This window comes from Hyperolius riggenbachi, chromosome 4 (genome assembly GCF_040937935.1).
Source record: "Hyperolius riggenbachi isolate aHypRig1 chromosome 4, aHypRig1.pri, whole genome shotgun sequence".
Classification (NCBI taxonomy): Eukaryota; Metazoa; Chordata; class Amphibia; order Anura; family Hyperoliidae; genus Hyperolius; species Hyperolius riggenbachi.
In genome coordinates this window covers 274,267,559-274,292,798 of record NC_090649.1, presented here as the reverse complement: position 1 = coordinate 274,292,798, position 25,240 = coordinate 274,267,559, and the positions used below count along the sequence as shown (strand labels likewise).

At 42.4% G+C, this 25,240-nt stretch overlaps 1 protein-coding gene across 8 annotated transcripts in view; it reads left to right on the top strand.

Annotated features, from left to right (window-relative positions):
* Positions 1-25,240, top strand: part of ZBTB24 (zinc finger and BTB domain containing 24) — a 51,244-nt gene that overhangs the window by 6,679 nt on the left and 19,325 nt on the right. The window contains exons 1-4 of one of the 8 annotated variants that reach the window (XM_068279450.1): positions 3,832-3,980; positions 4,452-4,550; positions 6,456-7,372; positions 18,602-18,769. In XM_068279450.1, the coding sequence (XP_068135551.1) occupies positions 6,472-7,372; positions 18,602-18,769 (1,069 nt within the window). In that variant the 5' untranslated portion in view covers positions 3,832-3,980; positions 4,452-4,550; positions 6,456-6,471. The other 7 variants (XM_068279451.1, XM_068279448.1, XM_068279449.1 and 4 more) reach the window with 7 other exon arrangements.

Here is a 25,240-nt window from a genome sequence, read left to right as displayed (position 1 = left end):
ATACAGAAGGCAGCCTCTCACAGTACCCATTTCTTAATTATTGATTGGCCAGCACTGTTACCCTGAAAACAGCAGTGGGTACAGGACTCACTTTTACGTGTTGCTAACCCCACCCAATGTCCAATTGTGAGCCACTTTTGACTATGTGTGTGTGGTGGAAGGCTCCCACCACGCCCATCACCTGTAGATCGCTTGATTGACCAGTTCCCCCGTGTGACATGATTGATTCACTTCACGTTGCCATGGAGACCTTTAGCACTAGCCCCAATAGTGGACACCATCAGCCCAAAAATTTTTGGATTGGTGTGTGTGGAGAGAGGTGGTAGGATACGGTTTCGGTTGAGGCGGCTGGTAATAGTCGGCCTTGGGCGGTAAGAAGTACAAATCCGGCCCTGTATAGCGGTAGTCACTTAGGTCGCCAATGCAGAAATACAGCAAGGATACTCGAGGGACAGCATGACAGGTAAAGTATAAATGCACAGGCACCGCGAGCACACAATACATTTTGAGGAACAAAGGCCGGGGTTTCCATCGCGTTCATAGTTTGTTACATTTACACTTCACGACCACATCGGCCTGAGATTTCCCAGCATCTCAGATGGATACATTCAACTACTTTCTACCCGAAATAAGTCAAATTGTTGATTGGGCATGCTTGTGGCGGCACAGATTTTCATCTGATTGGATAATAATGATCGAAGCAGTTGGTGGATTGGCCAGCCCTAAATCATTAAATGAGAGGCAGCCTGGGATGAAGTCTCCCCCCCCCCCCCTGGCCAGTCCCCCCCTGCCCAAGAGAGTTAAATTACAGTTTAACAGTGTGCTGACCCAGAAGTTGTTACATGGCCATTGCCATTTTTAAAATGTAGGACAAAGAATTCCATTGATCACAGTGAATAAACAGGACGCGGGAAAGGAGAGAGAGGTTGAGGAGTAGACTACACAGGAGGTAAGTATGACGTGTGAATGTTTATTTTGACTTTTAATTTTCAGTTCAGGTTTGCTTTAATAGATTCCCATTGCGAACAGGTTAATCTATCTCTAATTACCTGGGGCTTCTTCTTGCCCCTAGAAGTCATTTTGGTCCCTTCCCTTGCTGCAGCTCCGGTCCTCCTGAGTGTCCTGCTGGCCACCCATAAAGATCGCCAACCCATTGGCGGATGCACAGGTGTGCAAACATGCCCACATCATCTAGTGTGTACACACAGGCGCCATTTTTACATGTATGCCCTTGGTGCTGGGGCAACTGGTACTGGTACTTGGGAAGGACCCCTTTGATGTGGCTCTGAAAGCTCAACTAGTAGCAGGGTTTAATTGTCATCTGTAGCTTCTTGTGAATGATTTATGTAATGATGTATTGGATTATGAAATATGGTGAATGCATTACAGACATATGGCTGAATATCTCTTCCTGTGGAGAAGACTTCAAAAGTTAAAATTCTTGCTGATCTCTTCCACTTTATATAAAGGTACAATTCTAGCAGATCTGAATTCAGAACTCTCTGCTCTGAAAGATACACATCAGCATAATAACCCTAAAGCGGAATATAACCCTGCATTTCATCTTTGCTCTAAAACTTACAGCATATTATATGCAACCAGCATTTTTTTTTACTAGACCAGCATTGGAAGGGTTACACACAGAGCTTGAAAGTTCAGTGCAGTGAAATGCAGACCATCCGAACTTTAGATAATGTTATCTTGTGTTTACTTAAATGTATCAAGTTAGGAATGTGACACATTCTCTGACTGTGGAGAAGCTGCTCAACACAGACAGAGAGTCAAAGCAGGTCTGCCTGAATGAATGAATGAATAAAACCAGTTATTAACCTTCCTGGCGGTATGGACGAGCTCATCTCGTCCATTGCCGCCGAGGCTGATATCTCTGGCCCTGCTGGGCCGATTTGCATAAAATAAACTGCGCCACACGCAGCTAGCACTTTGCTAGCTAGCTGCGTGTGGTCTTTGATCGCCGCCGTTCAGCGGCGATCCGCTGCGTGCAGCGGCGGAACAGGTCCCCCCCGTCCGAGCCCTTCGCTGCCTGGACCAATCACTTTTGGCAAGCGTAAAGGGCTGGATCGGAGGCGTCTGACGTCAGGACGTCGGCTGACGTCATCCCAATTGTCGCCATGGCGACGGGGTAAGCCCAACAAGAAATCCCGCTCTCCGCGGGATTTCTAGTTACTTGTGATCGCCGAAAGCGATCAGAAGGGCGCACCATGTGCGCCCTCTAGTGGGCTTTTATGCTGCCAACTTTATGAAAAAAAAAACCTGCCGCCGCCACCCTGGCAATTTAAATAAAACGCCAGGGTGGTTAATAAAATGCACAGTCAGCTCACAAAGAAAAAAACTGTACTTTTGGGAACCTATAACTTCTAAATGAATAAAAATACTTATGCACAAATGCAAATATGATAACCGTATGACATATAAAAAGTAGGAAAACATGTTTTTATTCAATATTATGCCAGGGTTTTAAACCGCTTTAAACAAAAAACATTTCTTTGCTACAGCTGATACAAATCCTCAAAATAAATCTGCACTGTTTCTACTTCCTGATTCATGGAAGTAGACATATTGTTAACCTCCCGTGCTTTAAAATGAGCTTATCTGCCATCTCTGTCATGGCAGTCATGTGACACAGGTGGGAGATCAAATTACAACTTGTGATTAGACACAAATGAGGGGGAATTAAACAGGCTAAACTCTCTAAATACATACAGGGTGCATTTCTCTGTTTTCCTTTTGTCCTGTGCGAGAGTTCAGGTCCACTTTAAGTCAAATATTGCATACCTTCCAACTTTTTGAGATGAGAAAGAGGGACACTTAAGCCATGCCCCTGCCACACCCCTAGTCACGCAAACCATAAAGATTTCATAAGAAACGTGTTGTTTTATCATTCAAACCACACTGGTCCTTTTTATCCTGGTTCATTTTTCTTCATATATAGTTAGAATTAGTGTTGCGCCTAGAATTAAATGATGCTGCTGAGTCTGAATAGTTGAGTATCCCAATCTCAAAAATCTTTTCTTTATATTTGAACTATCATTTTTCTTCATATTAACATTTTAAAATTAGTAATATATTAATTTAAATGATGGGAATAAAGTTTAGTCAAACACATTTTTTAGTAGAGAACTATATCTACATGGAAAGAGGTACAAAGTCCTCAATTCACTAAGCTTTATCAAACACTTTATCAAACGTTTGATCATTTACCTCATGGGAAAAAAATCTAATTTTTAATTCACTAAGGTGTTATATTTATCAAATGTTTTAACGATAAAACGTTCAATAAATCTATAACACCTTAGTGAATTCAAAATTAGATTTTACCCATGAGGTAAAAACAAGTGTTTGATAAAGCTTAAAGCTGGCCACTAACGGTCCAATTTCTAGCGAAAAATCGTTCGAGCGATCAGAAATTCTGATCGGACGAAAAATCGTTTACTACACCATCAACTAACCAATCATTGCTTCCTATCTATCACGACCACCAAGAAAATCCAAATTTTCGTTCGACGAAAATTCATTCGGGCGACATTTTTTTCACTCGTTCATAATCGATTGTGTCCATCAATGGAGATTATTTACAACCAATCCGATCAGAATTTCTGATCGCTCTAACGATTTTTCGCTAGAAATTGGACAGTTAGTGGCCAGCTTTAGTGAAATGAGGCCAATGTCCTGAAAGAGGGACAAATGAGGAAAGATGGACAGAGGGATAGGGCTCCTAAACAGGTACTGTCGCTATGATATTGCACCTGTGCCCAAAAGAGCACATTTTTGTAGTGTGGTGTTTATGTGGCTTGCCTTGTGGTGCAGGTTTGATCCCTGACCAGTAGCACGCTATCCATCCATATGCTGCTACGTTTCTTTGCATATTTCCTCCCATATCCCAGAATTTTACTAGTAGTTTCTTTCACCAATTTTGACTACTCAAGGTGCAGGATACAAGATATATATCATAATAAACACTGGTGAGCCTTGTTGTCTACAGGTTGCTAGTTACTGCATTTGCTCGGCAACTTCCAGCGTTGTCCGCGTAATAAGGCGGATCGGCAGTCGCTAAGCAACACATCAGATCAGACAGCCATACGCTTTCTTACGTCTCTTTTGGCGAGGTCGTGCCACGTGACGATGAAATGTCATAGCTATGCGCGGTCACATAATCCTGACGTCATCAGCGGTGTAGCAGGAAGGTAACGTGTGTGCGGTAGCAGGTGAGTGGGGGTGCAGCAGAGGCGAGTCTCGGGGGTAGTACGCCGAATACATGAAGGGCATGTCTTGCTGTCCGTTAACCCTGGGTATCAGTGACGCAGACTGCTTTGATGAGACTAGTGAGTTGCTGTTTGGTAATGTCAATCATCTGTCATTAGAGCAAGAGTTTGCAAGCTGTCTGTATTATTTTTAAACACTTGCTTTCGTGTTTCTCTGTGCTCTTTAAACAGTTTCCACTGAGCTGGTTTAGATGTTGCTTGTTGCCGACAAGACTGAGCTCATCTCTTAAATGCAAACCTTTAATGGTCACAGTAGGTATACAGATAGTGGTAGGTAGCAGTTGATTGTTACTGATTTTTTTATTTTATTGCTAGGGCTGTCATGGTTAATATGTGCTTAATTTTCATAGTCATTGCTGTAATTTATCCAGTAAAGCATTCATGTTAGGACATAGCTTCATTGGTTGCAGGCACTAAGTTCTTGGGCGCTAGTCTACTTTAGGGGACCCACCACAAATCCCCATAGACCCTTTCAGCTGGGCTGCAAAACGGAACAAATGTCTTCCGTTTGCTTGTTGAAACCCCCACAAGCCATATACCCATGGATAAGTAAGCATGTCCTCTAACGAATTTGGAGGTTTTCGGTAACAAAAAGTTGAAATTGGCCGTGTAGGAGCCACCGAATGGCCTAAATCTCGGTTCCGTCGCCCATCTTCATTGTGCTGTGCAGGACTTTTCTTCCTCCTCATTGGAGGGTTTGTTAGCTGCCGACAGAAGCTGGCACGCCCCCGCCCAACAATCCCTCCAATGAGGAGGAAGAAACGACCTGCAGAGCAGAACCAAGATGGCCGACGGACCCTAAATTGCGGCCGTTCCGCGGCCCCTATACAATCAGTTCAAACTTTTCTTTTACCGAAACCCGCAAAATTCATTACAGAACATGCTTAGCTACCCGTGGATAAAAAGGCTTGTGGGTGTTTAAACAAGCAAACTGAAGACATTTGTTCCGTTTTGCAGCCCAGCTGAAAGTGTCTATGGGGAACAGGGGCGTAACTAGAAATCACTGGGCCCCCATGCAAAACTTTGGATGAGGCCCCCACCCGCCAAGCTGGGGGCAGGGCGCTGGACAGAAGAGCCTGCTGCCCACTGAATAGGGACTGTCTACAAATCTTTGGCTGCAAAACTTTGTACGATTCCTTATCAGTGACTCAGCAGATGCAGTAATTAGAACTACTGTGCAGAGAGCAGAGAATTTTTTATTCATGCCCTTAGTTGTCTGTCTCTCAGGACGGTGCCCCCTATGGCTTCTGGGCCCCCTTGCGGCTGCATCCCTTGCAGGGTCTATTGTTACGCCCTTGATGGGGATTTGCGGTGGGTCCCCTAAAGTAGACTAGCGTCAGTTCTTGTATGCTTTCGTTGACTGAAATTTGTAGGTAGAAAAAAAATAAAGTCTTAATAGTAAACAAGTAGATGGCAGTTGTTCTGGTTACTGTTTAGCAGTTAATGTCAGGTGATCAGCAGGCTGGAGCCAGTGGGTTCATGCAAGCACATTTTGTTGACTGAGGGCCTTTTTTCACTGGTGCGATTTCCATGCCGAATCCGCAGAGTTTCCCCGCAGGCAAATCGCGCGTGGAAACTCTGCCATAGGGTGTAATGGGACTGTTGGCCGAATCGCTTGCGCTAGCGATTCGGCTGAGATTTTCATCCGAAATGGTGCGGGAGGCTGTGAATCCCATAGCCGCGCATGGCACGGCTGATGGAATACGTCTGCGTACCTGCAGACCAGGAAGTGACACCGTGCGTCACAAGTGGAAACGGGCCCTTAAAGAATAATTTGTAATGCCTTGGTCTTTTTAGAGCTCTTGCTGATCCTGTTCAGTAATAATGAATAGGAGAGAAACAAAGATGAATTACAGTAATGCTACATCACTTACATGGGATTGGCAAGATGGACTTTTTATGAGAGCCCATGCCATTACAAGTTGCACGTGTTTTAAAAACAGCCTTGAATTGAGTGTAATGGTGTAGGGCCTAAAGCAGGCATGGGCAAACTCGGCCCTCCAGCTGTTACGGAACTAGAGGTCCCACAATGCATTTGCCTTTGAGTCATGACTGTGGCTGTCAGACTCCTGCAATGCATTGTGGGACTTGTAGTTCCTTAACAGCTGGAGGGCCAAGTTTGCCCATCCCTGGCCTAAAGGTAATTGTTCATTTTAGTTTTTATTTTTTGTTTAGATTTTCACTGGGAACTATGGAAGAAGTAGAAGCAACTCTGCTAGAGGCTGAACCAGATGTACATATTCAAATCCACTCTAGAGCTCACATGGATGGCATTTTCTCCTGCTTAGAAGAACAGAGAAAAAAGAACTTCTTATGTGATATTACAGTGATCGTTGAGGGTGTACAATTTCGTGCCCACAAGGCTATATTGGCAGCTAGTAGTGAATATTTCTCCATTATGTTTGCTGATGAGGGGGATGTAGGCCAGTCAGTTTATGTCATGGAAGGGGTAATTGCTGAGATCTTTGAAAAGCTGCTTCAGTTTATCTATACTGGAAATGTGAGTGCAAGTGATAAAAGCCTACAGCAGGTGGTGGCTTCTGCCCATGTACTGAAAATAGATAGTTTGGTGAAAGCTTATAGTGATCACCAGGCAGGTGACAAACTCCAGTCTTTTCAGTCCAGCAATGCCATGAAAGATGAAACAGATGAGGGCATACCCAAACGTAAACGAGGAAGGCCAAAGAAACAGCAAGCCGAAGATAAAACACATGATGACATCAATCTTGGATTACAACTAAAAGCAGAAACAGAGCATGTTGCTATTACAGAAAACAGTGATGAAAATATTCTTATTGCACCTGTATTAAATGAGCAAGAACTTGTTACTGATTATGCTGCAGAGGTAACCTGTGACTTAAACCCCCGGCCTGTGGAAGGCCAAGGCTTTTTCAAGAGGCACAGTAAACGCAGATCCCAGAGGTCTGTTAAGCTCCAAGACTACAGACTAACTGAGGAATACGATGAAGATGAAGAAGGAAAGTCTGTTATAAAAAAACGAAAACCATCTGGATCTGAATTTCACTGCAAGGACTGTGGAAAAGTATTCAAATACAAGCACTTCTTGACAGTACATCGCAGAACTCACACAGGTATGAAATTAAGGGGTACATGTATGATGGGGTGGGGGGTGAACACAACTGCATTTTGGCAACCACTGATTTTCTATTTATAATAGACACCTGAAGTAATAGGGATATAGAGTCTACCCCCTCCTCCCCAGTCTTTGAAATCACTACATGGAAATTTTGAAAGCGGCAGAGAAGACAATGGAATGGGAGAGGAGGACGCTGCAAGCCTGTCTCTTCCTGTCTGCAAATTTTACTTTACCCAAAACTCAAAATATTTTCTGTGATTACAGGGTCTGGGGGGGAGGGGGGAACAAGGGCTGCAACAAACATATAAAGGTATGTGGACCCTGCAATTAATTGTACTCTGTGCTTACCTTAGATTGTTTTGCCATGGGTCAGGTGTCCTTTAAAAAGAGCAAAGCATAAATACTTGCAGAAAAAGGTTTTCCCAAGTAAGCTACACACTATAAAAATAGAATGGTGGAAAGCAAACCTGAATTAAAAATAAATGTATGAGAAAGTTAATTGTATATGTAGTTTTTATTTTTTTCATTGCAAGTTCTTACTAGGATTGGTACTAGAAGTACCCATGGTTATCTCATCATATCACATGTCAGTTGAGGTAAAGAAGAAAGCTGGTATTTAAAGGACAACTGAAGTAAGAAGAATATGGAGGCTGTCATATGTCTTTCCTTTTAAACAATGCCAGTTGCCTGGCAGCCCTGCTGATCTATTTAGCTGCAGTAATGTCTGAATAACACCAGAAACCAGCATGCAGCTAGACCAGTGATCTGCAAATTTGGCTCTCCAGCTATTAAGGAACTACAAGTCCCACAATGCATTGCAGGAGTCTGACAGCCACAGTCATGATTCATAAAGGCAAATGCATTGTTGGACTTGTAGTTCCTTAACAGCTGGAGAGCCAAGTTTGCAGATCACTGAGCTAGACTATTGTCAGATCTGACAATAATGTCAGAAAAGCCTAATCTGCATATGCTTGTTCAGGGTCTATTGCTCAAAGTATTTGAGTTGAGGCAGAGGATCAGCAAGATAGCCAGATAACTGGTATTGCTTAAATATGGCAGCCTCCATATCCCGCTCAGTTCAGTTGTCCTTTAACTTCCCTTGCGGTATTCCTGAGTCAGGCTCGGGATGGAAGTTCACAGCTCAGAGCGGTAACCCCGAACTGGATCCAGGGGCGGTGAGTAATGTCCAGGGCTGCCACAGATCTATCTATTGGTATGATTTTTAGGGTCTTAACGTGTAAAAAAATAAATAAAAAAAAAATAAAATAAAAAAAAAATGCACTGCTATCAAACCCTAAAATCCGGAAATAATCATACCGCCAGGGAGGTTAACTGTTTCTCTTTGCTTGGTGCAGTACAGTTTGCTTTGAACAATCCAGGTTGCAGATAGAAGTTTATTTCTGTAGTTAGCTTCTTGGCTCCCTGGCTAATCTGTTCATTTTGTTTTTAGTTACATTTCAGTCGGGGATTATTTTAATACATGAGGCCAATAAAAGATAACTCAGCTTCAAGTTACAAATCCACAAAAGCCATGGAGGGGCTTGCTGGGACCCAGGAGTACTTCCTGGGTCGCAGCTTGGCTTCCTATTGGAGTAAGCTAGTGGTTGAGGGATGCCTGTAATGGAGGAGGCAATTCCAAAGACGATTATTGACAAGCCTCAGGTAAACAGACGGTTAGCGACAAGCAGATTGTCGGTAGCCTAGTGCCATTTTCAGGGGGAATAGCAGAGGCATGGGGAACTAGCAGCGGCAATAGGACACAGAGGCCTGTCATTGTGCACAGAACATGCCTATGTGTCATTAAAGGGAACCTTAACTGAACGGGGGGTAAAGAGTTTCACTTACCTGGGGCTATTGCCAGCCCCCTGCAGCAGTCCTGTGCCCTCGGAGCTGCTCTGGAATCCTCCGATCCCCCACTGTCACTTAGTTTCGTTTTTGACAACTCACCAGTCGGCCGGCCGCTATGCGTATTATTGGATGCGTTCCCTACTGCAATTAGCGCTGTTGCGGATCGCAACGTGTACAAAAATACGCGTTGCCGCATTCCGTACTCGTAGATATGCGGCAACACGTATTTTTGTACGCGTTGCGGTCCGCAACAGCGCTAATTGCATTAGGGAATGCGTCCAATAATACGCATGGCGGCCGGCGACTGGTGAGTCGTCAAAAACGAAACTAAGTGACAGCGGGGGACCGGAGGATTCCAGAGCGGCTCCGAGGGCACAGGACTGCTGCAGGGGGCTGGTAATAGCCCCAGGTAAGTAAAACTCTTTACCCCCCCGTTCATTTAAGGTTCCTTTTAAGACTTAAAAATTCTGCCTTGGGTTCTCTTTAAATATTTTGTATGACCTGTCCCACTATGTACCATTCAACTCCTCCAACCAGAGGATACTTATTAGAGCTATCGAGTTTTCCCCTACTCCACTCTGGCCAGATCAATCTCACTTTCTGTGCTTTCGGCTGTATGATTATTTTCATTAGTGGTGTCATAAAGGGCTGTCTTGTACCCTGATAGGGATTTATTGTGGTCGGTGACTGTGGCTGACTTGCTGCTGTGGATCTGATATCTCTAAACATTTGGGCCCATATGCAATTCACTTTTTTTTTTCTCTGGAGTTAAGTCCTAGGAGATACTTTTCAATTTCTCTTTAAATTAACTTCAGCATTTTATAAATAAAGTACAGTAAGTAGGGGAAAAATACTATTAAAATTATTTTGAGTATTTTCTAACTTGCTGGTGGTTTTAAAACGCATTTTATGGCAAGGTGTGAAAATATCACCTAGTCCTAGGGGAAAACTCAGGAGAAAAAGTGAATCGCATATGAGCCTTGGCATTTTATTCTCTATAGACAGGTCTGTGGGATTAAAGGATAACTGAAGTAAGACTTATATAGAGGCTGCCATGTTTATTTATCTTTAAAGGGAGGGTTCACGGAGTTAGTTTAAAAAAAAAAAAAAAAAAAAAAATACTAATCCACTTACCTGGGGCTTCCTCCAGCCCGTGGCAGGCAGAACGTACCCTCGACGCCGCTCCCGGTCTTCTCCGGTGGCAGATGAAGTTAGCGCGACCACGTGAGACGCACGTTGAAGCACACGAGCCCTACCTGGAAGCCGACCTGGCCAGGTCGGGTGAGCCACCGGGGAAGACCAGGAGCCTCTGGAGCAGCGTCGAGGGCACGTCCTGCCTGCCACGGGTGGGAGGAAGCCCCCGGTAACTGGATTAGTATTTTTATTTTTTTAACCAACTCTGTGGATCCTCCCTTTAAACAATACCAGTTTCCTGGCTGTGTTGCTGAACCTTTTCCTATAATACTTTTAGCCATAGACCCTGAACAGGCATGCATCAGATCAGATGTTACTGACTTTTTTTTTTTTGTGTGTAAAATCTAACAAGATTTGCTGCATACTTGTTTCTGGTGTGATTCAGACACTACTGCAGCCAAATAGACCAGTAGGGGGCTGTCAGGTAACTGGTATTGCTTAAAAGGAAATGCATATGGCAGCCTCCCTATACCTTTCACTTCAGATGCCCTTTAAGGCAAGTTTAAGCAGTAGCTTTAGGCTACTTACACACTAAGACGTTGCGTTTTAGGGGACGTTATGGTCGCATAACGTGCCCCTAACGCAACGCATGGTGGTGCGGGAGAGGACGTTAGAGTGAGCCGCGTTAGGCGGCTCTATCCGCATAAGGTCTCCCAGAGTGGCGCTGATTGGCCGGCGGGACCATGTGATGCGGAGCGAGACACTCCGCATCACGTGGTCCCGCCGGCCAATCAGCGGCCGCCAGTGCAGTGCATATTAAGTAGCCATGTGCGCAGCTCCTGTAGCGGCATCTCCCCGCCTCCTCTCCGCCCCCCACTGAGCATGTGCAAACCGTCTAACGTAGAACGCACAGCATGCTGCACTTTCACTACAATGTGCAGCGTTACATGTAACGCAACGTGGGCACTGTGAACAGCCCACTTGTGTTACATTGCTGTGCGTTGGGGGAGCGTTACAGGCTGCACTAACGTGCGCCTTTAACGTCCCACTGTGAAAGCAGCCTTAACCTGCAGGGGTTTGTGCGTGTTTTGTATATGACTAGATATCTAGCTAAAGTGATGTGGTAAGCATTGTGTATGTATCCGTATCACTTTTCACCTTTATAACATGGTTTTAAAGGATATCCGAGGTGGAAATGCTTGAGTAAATTGTTTACATACTTGTCTCAATGCCACAATTCCAATCTGATGGGGACTGTGTCCTTCGTAGCCTCCCTCTCTTTTCCATTCATTTGTAAATCGTCCCACACTAAGCACCGATGCACTGGCTCCTGACGTTTGACCTGGATTTAAAGGGAATCTGAAGTGAGAGCGCTATGGAGGCTATCATAGTTATTTCCTTTCTAATAATACCAGTTGCCTGGAAGTCCTGGTGATCTTTTGGTTGCAGTAGTATCTGAATCGCTCACTTGAAACAAGCCTGCAGTTAATCCAGTCAGTGTACCTGATCTGCATGCTTCTTCGGGGTCTATGGCTAAATGTACTAGAAGCAGAGGATCAGCAGGACAGCCAGGCCATCTGCATTTTTAAAAAGACAATACATGACTTCCGGTTCCGGCGCCGTGGGAGATGGAAGCTTAAGCTGAGAGCTCCGTCTCGCTCGCTCTGAAAACCTGCCCCCAACAGTTTAATCGGAGACCTGAGCATTGGTTACTCCATGGCAGAACCACAGGAGATCCAGACCATGGACCGATACGTCCTCCGAGCATCACGAGACAAGGTAGCCCCTAAGCCTCCCCGAACAGGGTCGAAGGCAGCCGCGCCCAAGATGGCGGCGGGTGCAACGTCTGAGGCGGAACAAGAGACCTCCGATGCAGAACCGGACACACAAACTACCTCGCAGCAGGTGATAGACTACAACATCATGGCGAAAGAAGTGGTCAAGCTGCTAAAGCCGGAATTAACAACTACTATCACGGAGGTGATCGAGCGGCAGCTCAGAAATATCCATGACGAGGTTTCCTCCCAGGCATTACGCATACAGCAGGCCGAAAACAGGATTAGCTCTTTAGAAGATAAGGTGGAGGAAACATCAAAACTGGCTCATCACACAAACGCAAGGCAAGTAATTATATTTGACAAACTTGATGACTTAGAAAACCGGTCCCGCCGGAACAATCTCAGAATAGTCGGAATCCCGGAATCGGTTAAACCAGGGGACTTGGCTTACTTATGCTCAACTGAGATCCCAAGGGCTCTGGGCCTAGACGCTGTGTTTAAAGTGGAAAGGGCGCACCGTATAGGTCTGCTACGTGCAGAAAGAAAATCCCCTCGCCCTACGATTGCACGTTATCTGGATTACTCAGAAAAGGTTATTCTCATGCAGGCCTACAGAAAACAAAAGGACTTAGTGGTGGATAATAAAAGGCTATTACTCTTCGCTGATTACTCCGCAGAGGTTAACAGAGTGCGTAAAACCTTTAATCCAGTATGCCAAGTTCTAATACGTCGTAAAATAAGATTTGCTTTGAATTACCCGGCCACTTTGGTTGTGTACTTTGAGGGGAAACCGATGTCGTTTACATCACCATCTGAGGCCCAAAGATACCTGGACGCTCCCCAGTCGCCAAGGCACGCACTAATGGAATCTTCTCACGGAAGCCAGAAATCTTTAGAAAATAAATCACCCACGCCATCACCAGAAAAGCCAAAGGACTGGTCCCAGAGTCAAGGTTCTTCAACATGGGACGATTAGCTGATATCAGCTCTCCAGAGTAAATAAGGTCTTATTGTTTTATTTCTGGGGGCAGACTCTTAACTATGTGAATCATATATTATTTTTTTTTTTTTTTTTTTATTTGAGTTTGGTATTCCTTTTCAAGGTCTCTGCGTTTGTTCTGAGTTTCTCTTTTACCATAGTTAAAAGGTAGATGATAATAATTCACAAATTGCATACTTGAAATCCTGTTAAGCCTAGAATGTATGATTTTTTAAGTGAGCGAGCAAATACTCTCAGCTTACCATGCTTTTAGGGGCACCACGCAAAACTTTTTGAAGCGTGGTTGGCTCCTATTACTAAACCTGCCGATTTTTGATTTTTTATTTTCCCTGATATGGCACACCTTGGCCCTTTTAGTATGTCAAATGCAGTTGCATTGTTATGTAGCAGTGCCATTCTACACACAGAGAAGGAATAAAACTCAAGTAAAAGTCAGGAATAAAACTCAAGTAAAAGTCAGGAAGTAGTACAGGGGTAGAACGAGGAATAAAAGAAAAAAGGGCAGCATGGGGGATAAGGGGATATGATCCTCTAAAATACCTCAGGGGTAGTAATAAAACAGGAATTTTGGATCCTAGAAAGATACTGGAAAGGGTCCGTGTACTCAGAAAGCAAAATATGTGGTGTTCTTTATATTTTTTATTTCAGTTGCTTTTTCCTTTTCTTTTTCTTTTTTCGTTAATGGTTAGATATTTGTTGAGGTTATTTAGTTATAGGGGTGTTCGCTCTCCCCCCTCCGCCCCACAAGGTGAAATTAAAACTGATCTCTCATCTCCGAAAGTAAATAGAGGTTCACCTGTTGCAGCTGGGACAGTGGGTGGGCCACCTACATTATGCTATAATCTAAATGTAAATTATTCTAAACAAATTTGTTATCACTGATAATCACTACTTGAAATATTAAAGGTCTACGAACTCCGCAGAAAAGGTCCCAGATCCTAAGACATCTAGGTAAATTAAAGGTAGACATTGCCGTACTGCAGGAGACACATCTTAGATCGCACGAATTCCCTATGATGTCCAAAATGTGGGTACAACGAGTAATAGGAGCCCCTGCACAGGGAAGGAGGGCGGGTGTTATAGTACTGATTGGAAAATCATTTGGAGGACAGATTATATCAATAGAGGCAGACAAAAAGGAGAGTAGATGGGTCAGAATTGAACTAAAAGAGGGAATAACTACAATAGTGCTCTGGGGGATCTATGCACCGAACAGCAATAATGGAAGCTTCTTTAGAAAATTGACCTTAGATGTAACATCAATGGCTAGCCATGTCAAATGCGTAGTTTTGGGGGACTTTAATGCAGTCCCCTCCCCTGCAGAGGATAGACAAACTCTTAGTCTAAAATCTCCCAGACCCAATCCTCAGGATAACTCTCTAGCTTTATTTTTGACCACCACAGCTCTAATAGACGGCTGGCGCCATCTACATCCCCTGGAAAGGGACTTTACTCATTTTTCTCATGTTCACTCCTCGCATTCTCGTATTGATCTCGTTCTACTATCACAAAACTTAATTACGTCGCTTCAACAATTAGACATCAAAGCAATGGTCATATCTGACCACACACCTGTAGTGGCTAAGCTACATTTAAAACCAAAGAGAGACCCAGGTCCATGGCGTTTCCCCACTTTTCTGTACAAAGATGAACAGTTTACTAATGATTTAATCTTATGGTGGAGGGATTATACCTCTAATAATAGGCAACACATTTCACAGCCAATCCTATTTTGGGAAGCTGCAAAGGCAGTGTTGAGAGGGCAAATTATTGCTTATTCTGCAGCATACAGGAAAAAGACCCTGGAACACTATTTGACATCCAGTGTAAAGGCAAGACAGTCATACTTATTATACATTAAAGAACCGTCTGATATTAATAGAGAGAACTGGATTGGGGATAAAAAGAATTGTGATATATATCTGGAACGTTATGACTCGATTTACCGATCCTCGGGCTCTGCAAGGTTTTTTAGATGGGGAAATAAATCTGGAAAATTGTTGGCAAACATGACAAGGGTAAGGTTTTCCCCTCCTATAATTCACCAGTTGAGGAATAACAAAGGTAAAGTAGTTGGTAATCCAAGAGATATAGCTGACATTTTTTATGATTTTTATAAAAATCTCTACTCCTCTCGCCCACGCTCTATTGATGACCAACAAAAATTTTTGGAAAAGCTCAAACTTCCTTTAGTTTCAGAAGAGGATCAAACGGTATTGAATGCAGATATTACAGTGGGAGAGATAAATAGTGTTATTAAAAATCTAACTTTGGGAAAGGCCCCTGGTCCTGACGGTCTTTCCCCAGAGTTCTATAAGATTCTGAAACCTGAATTGGGAGAAACCTTATCAACTTTATGTATAAACAACATAAATTTCTCCCCACTGCCAATGAAGCATTTATTAAACTTCTTCCTAAACCAGGAAAAGATTTATTAGACCCAGCGTCTTTTAGACCCATCTCTTTATTGAACCTGGACTTCAAGATAATCTCAAAGATACTAGCAGATAGGTTGTCCTTCTTTCTACCAACTTTAATTAGCAACTCGCAGGTTGGATTTGTGAAACAACGCAGTGCAGTTGCAAATATTAGAAAGGCACTGTTCCTTTTAGAAAATCATAGGTTGAATCCAGAAGCAGGGATGTCGGAGGCCTTCTTGGCTCTTGATGCCGAGAAGGCCTTCGACAGCATAAAATGGTCTTGGTTGATGCAAGCCCTGGGAAAGTTTGGATTTGGAGGAAATTTTGTATCATATATAGGCCTCATGCATGTGAATCCTCAGGCGCGTATTGCTATCCCGGGGGTTTTGGGTCCTTCTGTTGCTTTGGGGAGGGGAGTGCGACAGGGGTGCCCTTTATCACCATTATTGTTCAACTTAGCACTTGAGCCTCTGTCGCGCTCCCTTACCCAGCATAATGTCTTTGAAGGAATCTCAGTAGGAAAAACGGTGTTATCTGCTATGCTATTTGCAGATGACGTCTTGCTATGTATGTCAAACCCAGAGAGAGATATTCAAAAAACTATGCAGCATATCGCAAGTTTTGGCTCTTGCTCAGGGTTTGCGATAAATCCACATAAAAGTGACCTCCTATTTTTCTCCAATAAAGAGGCTAATAAACATCACCCTCAACTTATGAGCCACGGCATAAGCTATACTCGGCCATTTATTACTTATTTGGGAATCAAGCTTCCAAGACAAATTGATCAGTTGTACAACTTGAATTATACTCCTCTGATTCAACAAATCTTAAATGAAATTCAGGGATGGGAAAAATTGATTTTATCATTATCAGGAAGAGTGCAACTGATTAAAATGTTCAGTGTAGCCAGGCTTCTATACCCTCTTCAGACACTGCCAATTCTTTTAAAACATAAAGATATCACTCGCTTAAAGTCGGCTTTTGTAAAATTTTTATGGAAGTCAGGGAAACCCAGAATAGCCTTAATAAAATTAAAAGCAACTATTCCTCAATTAGGACTCAACTTCCCAGATATCCACTTGTACAATCTCTCAGCACTATTTCGACATATTAGGGATTGGGTAGGAGATACTTCCTTTTATACACCAACAAAATTGGAAAAACACAGTGGCTCCATTCTCATTTTTAGGAATTCTTCATACCCCTTTAAGCCAATTACCTCAACGGATTAAAAATAATGTCTTGTTAAGAGACACACTTATAGTATGGAGGGAAATAAGAAAACGTTACAACCTTTCTGCATATATTTCTAAATTAACACCCTTAAAGGGAAACCCTACATTTCCATCAGGTGACATGCATGAGGCCTATGAGTTGTGGGCAAACATGGGAATTCATTTAATAGGGGATTTTCTTGATCAAGAGGGTAAGGTACTAACTTGGGAGAAGACTCTAGCATCTAAGGAAGTACTATCAAACCATGCTTATTATTTTGCTCAACTGAAAAGCTATATTATGAAAAAATCAGGGGGTACGGGGGTGATTAAGTCACATATTGGCTTTAGCAACTTGATTGGCAGTTTAAAATATAAACAGTCTTTATCATGGATATATACTCAACTTAGAGAAACCCTACCCAAAAAGAAAAATTATTTCCAACAATTACATAAATGGGCAGAGTTCATGGAAATCTCAAAAGAATAATATAGTAGACCTCCTTAGAGAGGGCTGGTTAGCAGTTTGGTCAGCTATGGTGGGTGAAGATTGGAGGGAAATGTATTTTAAGACAGTATTTAGGGCCTATATCCCTATAAAAGGCCCATACCACCATATTGGATCAAGCCTGTCATCTTCGTGCCCAAAATGTGGTGATCAGTCCCCCTCCTTAAACCATATGTTGTGGCTATGTGAAGCTATCCAAAAATTTTGGAAAGAAGTTTTGTTGTACTCTCAAGAAGTCACTCATATAACAAGGTCAGTAGACCCCCTTTTCTGTTTATTTCATAGCATAAATAAGGTACCTGACACGGAGGCCCCAATGATCACAAAGTGGGAACACCTTCTTCTTCTGGCAGCCAAAAAGGCCGTCATGAGGAAATGGCTTGAACCTACGGCACCTTTGGTTGAAGATTTAAAAACAAATCTTACCCATATCCTCCATCTTGAGAGGTTATCAATGGAAATGATGAAACCAAATACAGTCCCGAAATTTTTCAAGACCTGGCAACCATTCATTGAACATTCATTTACAAGGAGTCAAATAGTTACTTTAATGAAAACCTTTGAGGACACTAAGTGGTATCTGAAAGGTAAAATAGGGGGATATCTGGGCCGTTTAGAAATATAATCATAGAGATGACCATAGTCAATTATTACTATCTAAGACATAACCTCTTGTTTGAGGGGAAAGGGGGGGGTGGAGGGGGGGGGGGGTGAGAGCGGAAAATGTTTATTTACTTTCTTGTTATTTTCTTTTTGGGTTAATCGCATAAGCTCACTAATGGGCAAACTGTTAAGGCCAATTGCCTATGTCTATCTAGACAATTGAAACATGACAGCAGGGTAAAACAATATAGATGGGTTATGATGCCCTCATCTTAATGAGGGACCTATCTATATACAGGTGGTCAAAATATAATAAGGCTTTTGACAAAATAATCTCGTCACCGCAACAATATGAGTATATTTTGTATTTTGTATCTCGATATCTGAACAGAAATTGTTATAGTAGTTATTTAAGATGTTATAATGCAGCGGTGTAATAATATTGTCATTACGTCTGTATATCTCCCTTGCTGTTCTAAATAAAGAGAAGTTTAAAAAAAAAAAAAAAAAAAAAAAAAGACAATACATTTGTCAGCCACTATAACCCTTTCACCTCACGTGTGCTTCAACTGAAGTTTTAAAATACCCTTGGGAAAATTCATATCTCAGAAATACCTGACTGAATAAGCATCTCCATGCAAATGTTGCTGCTGTTGCATTAAACTGATTGTTTGATATTATATGAATGCACAGACTCCTAATGATACTTCTTATTTCAGGGGAACGGCCCTTCAGGTGTGCAGAGTGTGGAAAAGGATTTTCACAGAAACACTCCCTACAAGTCCATGAGCGAATACATACTGGGGAGAGGCCCTATAACTGTACTGTGTGCAATAAATCTCTGGCAACCAAGAATTCACTAATGGAGCACATGAATTTACATGAAGGTATGCTATGCAGATTGTTAATGCTCAGCCCATAGAGTATTTATACTCCCCTCCCCCCCTAGGAGCCCTGAGTTATTGCTGGCAACACCAGTTCCTGGGCCTTAAATGAAGCCTGATGTGAAAAGAATATAGAAGGAGCAGTTCTGGACTCCCTTTTGGTAATGCTTCATGCTTGGCTGTTGCAGTCATCAGTGATAAGCTATGGGCTTAAAGTGTACCTCTAGTGAGTTTATCATTTGAAACCCTTTGGGGAAATTGCTATAGCTTTCTTTACTTGCTTCTGCCACTGTCTTCACTCAGGTGCTTCCTGCCATTGTATTCAGCCTTGCATGTAGTAAAGCTGAATAGTGAAGCATGCTACAGCTGAATGGAGATTGAGTTACAGCAGCTGGAGAATGGGAGAGTAGCATTAGCAATCACCCCTAGTACACTCTGAGGTTGATTCACAAAGATTACTTATTTTTCACCTTAACTGTAAGGAGTGCTAATGCATGAGATAAACAGATAAGAACTAAACCGTGAGTTATGTTAAATAAGGAGAGCTAAATTATGAGTTAAGTTAAAGGACCACTATCACGAAAAAAGTAGGCAGTTAAAATGTAATAGAACCGACAGGTTTTGGGCCAGTCCATCTCCTCATGGGGGATTCTAAAGCTGGCCACTAATGGTCCAATTTCTAGCGAAAAATCGTTACAGCAATCAGAAATTCTGATCGGATTGATTGTAAATAATCTCCATTGGTGGACACAATCGATTATGAATGAGTGAAAAAAATGTCGCCCGAATGAATTTTCGTCGAACGAAAATTTGGATTTTCTTGGTGGTCGTGATAGATAGGAAGCAATGATTGGTTAGTTGATGGTGTAGTGAACGATTTTTCGTCCGATCAGAATTTCTGATCGCTCGAACGATTTTTTGCTAGAAATTGGACCGTTAGTGGCCAGCTTTAAGCTTTATCAAACACTTGTTTTTACCTCATGGGTAAAATCTAATTTTGAATTCACTAAGGTGTTATAGATTTATTGAACGTTTTATCGTTAAAACATTTGATAAATATAACTCGAACGATTTTTCGCTAGAAATTGGACCGTTAGTGGCCAGCTTAAAGAGAAACTTCAACCAAGAATTGAACTTTTTCCCAATCAGTAGCTGATACCCCATTTTACATGAGAAAGACAATGATTTTCACAAACAGACCATCGGGGGCGCTGTGTGACTGATTTTGTGCTGAAACCCCTCCCACAAGAGGCTCTGAATACCGCGGTACTGCTGGCAAACTGCCACAATGTAACAATGTTCAGAGACAGGAAATAGCTGTTATTAGCTGTCTGTAACAGACAGAGCAGCTAGAAACAGCTAAATAACCTGCCCACAGTAACAATGTCACCATGTAATACATGTCAGAATGTGAATCTGGGAGAGGAAAGATTTTACAATGGGCAAACACTGACTAAATCATTTATACATAATTATGGTAAAAACTGAAGCACTTTTTTTACTACATTATTTTCACTGGAGTTCCTCTTTAAGGGTTTTCTTTATTTTCAACAGCATTTCCTAAACAGTTGCAAAGTCTAACTGACAAAATAGTGTGCAAGTGATTAGGGAGGCCGGCTGGTATCTTACTATTTTGGCAGTTAAACTGCTGTTCAGGAAATGCAGTTAAAAACAACAAAAACCATGAGAATCCGCCATGCAGAGATGGACTGTCCCAAAACCTGTCGGTTCTGTCAGATTTTAACTGCCTACTTTTTTTTTACGATAGTGCTCCTTTAACCATGTCAGCCGCGCGGACGTGAGCTTCACGTCCGCAGCGGCAAGTGCTAGAGCCGCAGGGACGCGCTAGTCACGTCCCTGCAGTTTGGGTGGTCTGCAGGCAATCGTGCGGGCAGATGCCCGCGATCGTGCTGCTGCTGCTAGCAGAGGGGATTGGCTGCAGGGGACAAAAGTCCCCTGTGCCAATTCGAGCATGTCCGCCGAGAATAAACACTGTTTTTGTTCAAAAACAGTGTTTATTCTGTAAATGGAGCCGCCGCGCTATCTCCCGCCGTGATTTCCGCCGGTTTCCGCCGCCCGATCGTTAAATTTATGAATGGAAACAATGTTTCCATTCATAACTTCCCCGCCGCTGCTGTGATCGGAGGCTTCCGATGGAAGCCTACGTCACTTCCCTGGTTACAATGTAGTGATACATTGTATCCCCATTAGCGTACATTGTACGCTAATGGGATTTTTGCTCAGTAGGGACATCTTGTGGCCAAATAGTATAACACACATACTAACTTTGGGGAATAAAAATAAATGGTTATTTATGTCAAGAGTCTTGTAAAAGTAATACCTTTTAATGGCTAACTGATAAAGTTAAATAATGCAAGCTTCCTGGAATCTAGTCCCCTTCTTCAGGCATATTTCTAGATGTTAGCTGTAGTAAAACACTGATGCAGTGTTATCATATATTGTTTGGCTAACACGGTACAGAAACAAAGCACTTTTTTTATTACATTATTTTCAATGGCGTTCCTCTTTAACCATTTCAGCCCGCGGGGATTTTTCACCTTATGGACGAGAGGAATTTTCACCTGTCAGCGCTTCTCCCTTTCATTCCCCAATAGCTTTATCAGTACTTATCACAGCAAAATGATCTATACCTTGTTTTTTCCGCCAGCAATTAGGCTTTCTTTGGGTGGTAAATTATGCTAAGAATTATTTTAATCTAACTGTATTATAATGGGAATAATAATAAAAAAATAAAAAAATGCATTATTTTTCAGTTTTCAGCCATTACAGTTTTAAAATAATTAATACTACCATAACTAAAATCCACCCATTTTATTTGGCCATTTGTCTTCGTTATTTAAATGTTAAAATTATACCCCTAGTTTAATGTATGGTGACAATATTTTATTTGAAAATAAAGGTGCTCTTTTTCAGTTTTACATCCATCACTAATTTTTAGCTCAATATTTATTAATTGTATGTCCTCTTGACAGTAGTAAAAATGTTTTTACAATAATTATGTATAAATGATTGTCAGTGTTTGCCCATTGTAAAATCTTTTAAATCCCTGATTTACATTGACATTTATTACATGGTGACATTTTTACTGCTGGCAGGTGATGTAGCTGCTGCATGTTTTTTGGCAGTTGGAAACCGCTGTAAACAGCTATTTCCTACAATGCAGCAAGGTTCCCAGACAGGAAACTGCCAGGAGTACGTACTTCTCTTGTCTCTTGTTGGAGGGGTTTCACCACAATACTGTATCAGCCATACAGCGCCCCCTGATGGTCTGTTTGTGAAAAGGAATAGATTTCTCATGTAAAAGGGGTATCAGCTACTGATTGGGATAAAGTTCAATTCTTGGTCGGAGTTTCTCTTTAAATAAGGAGGGGTAAATCATGAGTTGTCATTCAAGGGGCTTGATTCACTAAGGCAAATAGCATGCCTTATCAAAGTTAACACGCCTTAACAGAGTAGCATAGCAAGCGCTATGAACCCACAGGGGCTCAGGGCAGGACGAGAGGATCTCTTGTCATTGCCATTTAGCAGGCATGAGTTCACTATGCTACTCTGATAAGGCATGTTAACTTTGATAAGACGTGCTAACTTTGATAAGGCATGCTGTGTGTCTTAGTGAATCAAGGAGAGATAAATTGGCCTCAATTCACTAAGATCATGCCGGAGATAAGGCAAGAGAAACACAGTGAGAGAGTTATCTTATCTCTTCATTCCTTACTTTACCTCCTCTGTAGTTATTTTCACATGGAGTTAATTAACAGCCTGTCTTTAACTCTGGAGTTATTTTAAGGATTGAAGAGTTAACTTTGTTTGCCTGAGGTAAAATGTTTCCTGAATACTACATGCCTTATCACCAAGGTGACAACTCTAGAAACGTTATTAACCCATTCAGGTTCCGTCGTTTTCACTTGAGAAATGTTTACCTCCCATTCATTAGCCTATAACTTTATCACTACTTACCACAATGAACTGATCTATATCTTGTTTTTTCCGCCACCAATTAGGCTTTCTTTGGGGGGGGGGGGGGGTACATTTTGCTAAGAGCCACTTTACTGTAAATGCATTTTAACAGGAAAAATAAGAAAAGTTTTTTTCAGCCATTATAGTTTTAAAATAATACATGCCTCCATAATTAAAACTCACATATTGTATTTGCCCATATGTCCCGGTTATTACACCGTTAAAATTATGTCCCCATCACAATGTATGGCGACAATATTTTATTTGGAAATAAAGGTGCATTTTTTCCGTTTTGCATCTATCACTATTTACAAGTTTAAAATAAAAAAAATATAGAAATATTTCATCTTTACATTGATATTTAAAAAGTTTAGACCCTTAGGTAAATATTTACATGTTTTTTTTTTTTTTTATTTGTAATGGTTTTTTTTTTTATATTAAACATTTTATTTGGGTATTTTTGGGAGGGTGGGATGTAAAGTATAGTTTTATAATGTAATTGTATGTTATGTTTAATTTTTTTAAAATTTTTGTTGTAGTTTTACTTTTTGGCCACAAGATGGCGGCCATGAGTTTGTTTACATGACGTCACTCTAAGCGTAACACACGCTTAGTGACTCATCGGGGAGGGAACGGCCAGAAAAAGAGAGAAGCTGTCGCTTTTTCAGCGGGGGAGAGGAATCAGTGATCGGGCACCATAGCCCGATACACTGATTGCCTGGCTACCGTATCCGCGGCCGGGAGTGCGCGTACACGCGCGCGATCGGCCGCGGGAGCGCGCATGGTTCCTGGACGTAGTTTCTACGTCCAGGAACCAAAATAGGTTAAAGACAGGAGATAAGCTTAGTGAATTGAGGCCATTGTGAGTTAATAAACAAGGTGAGATAATTTTAACAGAAAAGCTTTGTGAATCAGACCTTTTATGTGAATTTGCAGGGGGGGTGGGGTGGTTGGGGTTCAGTGGCAGCTCATCTCAAATACATACCATGTTTTTAGGGGGCCAAACAAATCTTTACATTTACATTTGGTTATACAGTACTCTTTAAAACCATGTAATTTAATTCCTGAATATCTGCATGCATTAAAGGAAACCAGAGACGAAAAAGTTAAAATGTTTTGTACATACCTGGGGCTTCCTCCAGCCCCAGGCGCACGGATCGCTCCCATGCTGCCATCCTCCGCTACCTGCAGCTCCGGTACTGGGTCCCGTAACTTCCTCCAGTCGTGGCCAGTCTGCGCAAGAGGAAGTGCACTCTCTACGTATCTCTCTGGCTACGTAGAGCGCACTTCTTCTGGCGCAGACTGTCTGCGACTGGGGCAAGTTACGAGATCCGGTATCGGAGCTGCAGGACGGCAGTGTGGGAGCGGATGGGGCTGGAAGAAGCACAAGGTATATATAAAACTTTATTTTTTTAGTCTCTGGTACACTTTTTAAAGGACTTACGAGCTGAAATGAAAAAAATAAAAAAAAGTTAATTACTTTAGTGCACTATTAGAGCTCTGTGTAGACAATCTGTGCCTCCGTTGTACTTTCCAGACCCTCTGTTATCTTAATCCTCTTAGCATTACAGGCCCCGCCCCAGCCCAGGGTCGCCTTATCTCTGTGCACTACAATCGCTGCTTTAAAATCCCTCTGCCTGCTTAGCTCAAAGCGACGTGGCTGCGTAGGATTACAGCCCTGCCAGCAGCTCATCGTCACTCCATACACTGAGTCATAAATCATGTGGGTGTCACCACATGACCTCCCACATGACTGATTTCACTTCAAGCCAGCGAGCAGGGCTGTAATCCTACGCAGCAACTTCGCTTTGAGCTAAGCAGGCAGAGGGATTTTAAAGCAGCGATTGTAGTGCCCAGAGATAAGGCGACCTTGGGCTGGGTCGGGGGCTGTAATGATAAGAGGATTAAGATAACAGAGGGTCTGGAAAGTACAAGGGAGGCACAGATCGTCTACACAGAGCTCTAATAGTGCACTAAGGTAATTAACTTTTTTTTTTTTATTTCAGCTCGTAAGTCCTTTAAGGCCTCTTTTCCACCAAGACGTTGCGTTTTAGGGGACGTTAAGGTCGCATAACATGCCCCTAACGCAACGCATAGTGGTGTTGAAGTTGGACGTCAGATTGAGCCGCGTTATGAGGCTCTTGGTGTTATCCTGGGAAGTCCGGATCTTTTCAATGATTCGGATGATTCGAATCGGATCATTGAAAAGATCCGGATTTTTGAATCATTTTACTAGGGAAGCAGGGGTGCAGCAGAGTGAGAGGTGCAGGAGAATGAAGGCACATTGAGGGTGCTAATGGGGAAGGGAGAGATGCAGCAGGAAGATTGTGCTTGTGCACTGAAGCTGCAGTTCCTGTTTCTTCCAGACATCCACTGTGAACCAAATCCTTCATTGTGATGATCCAGATGATTCGACTCACAAAAAAGATCCAAATCGTTCATGATCTAGGCAACACTACAGTGCAGTGAATATTAATTAGCCATGTGGCTAGGAAC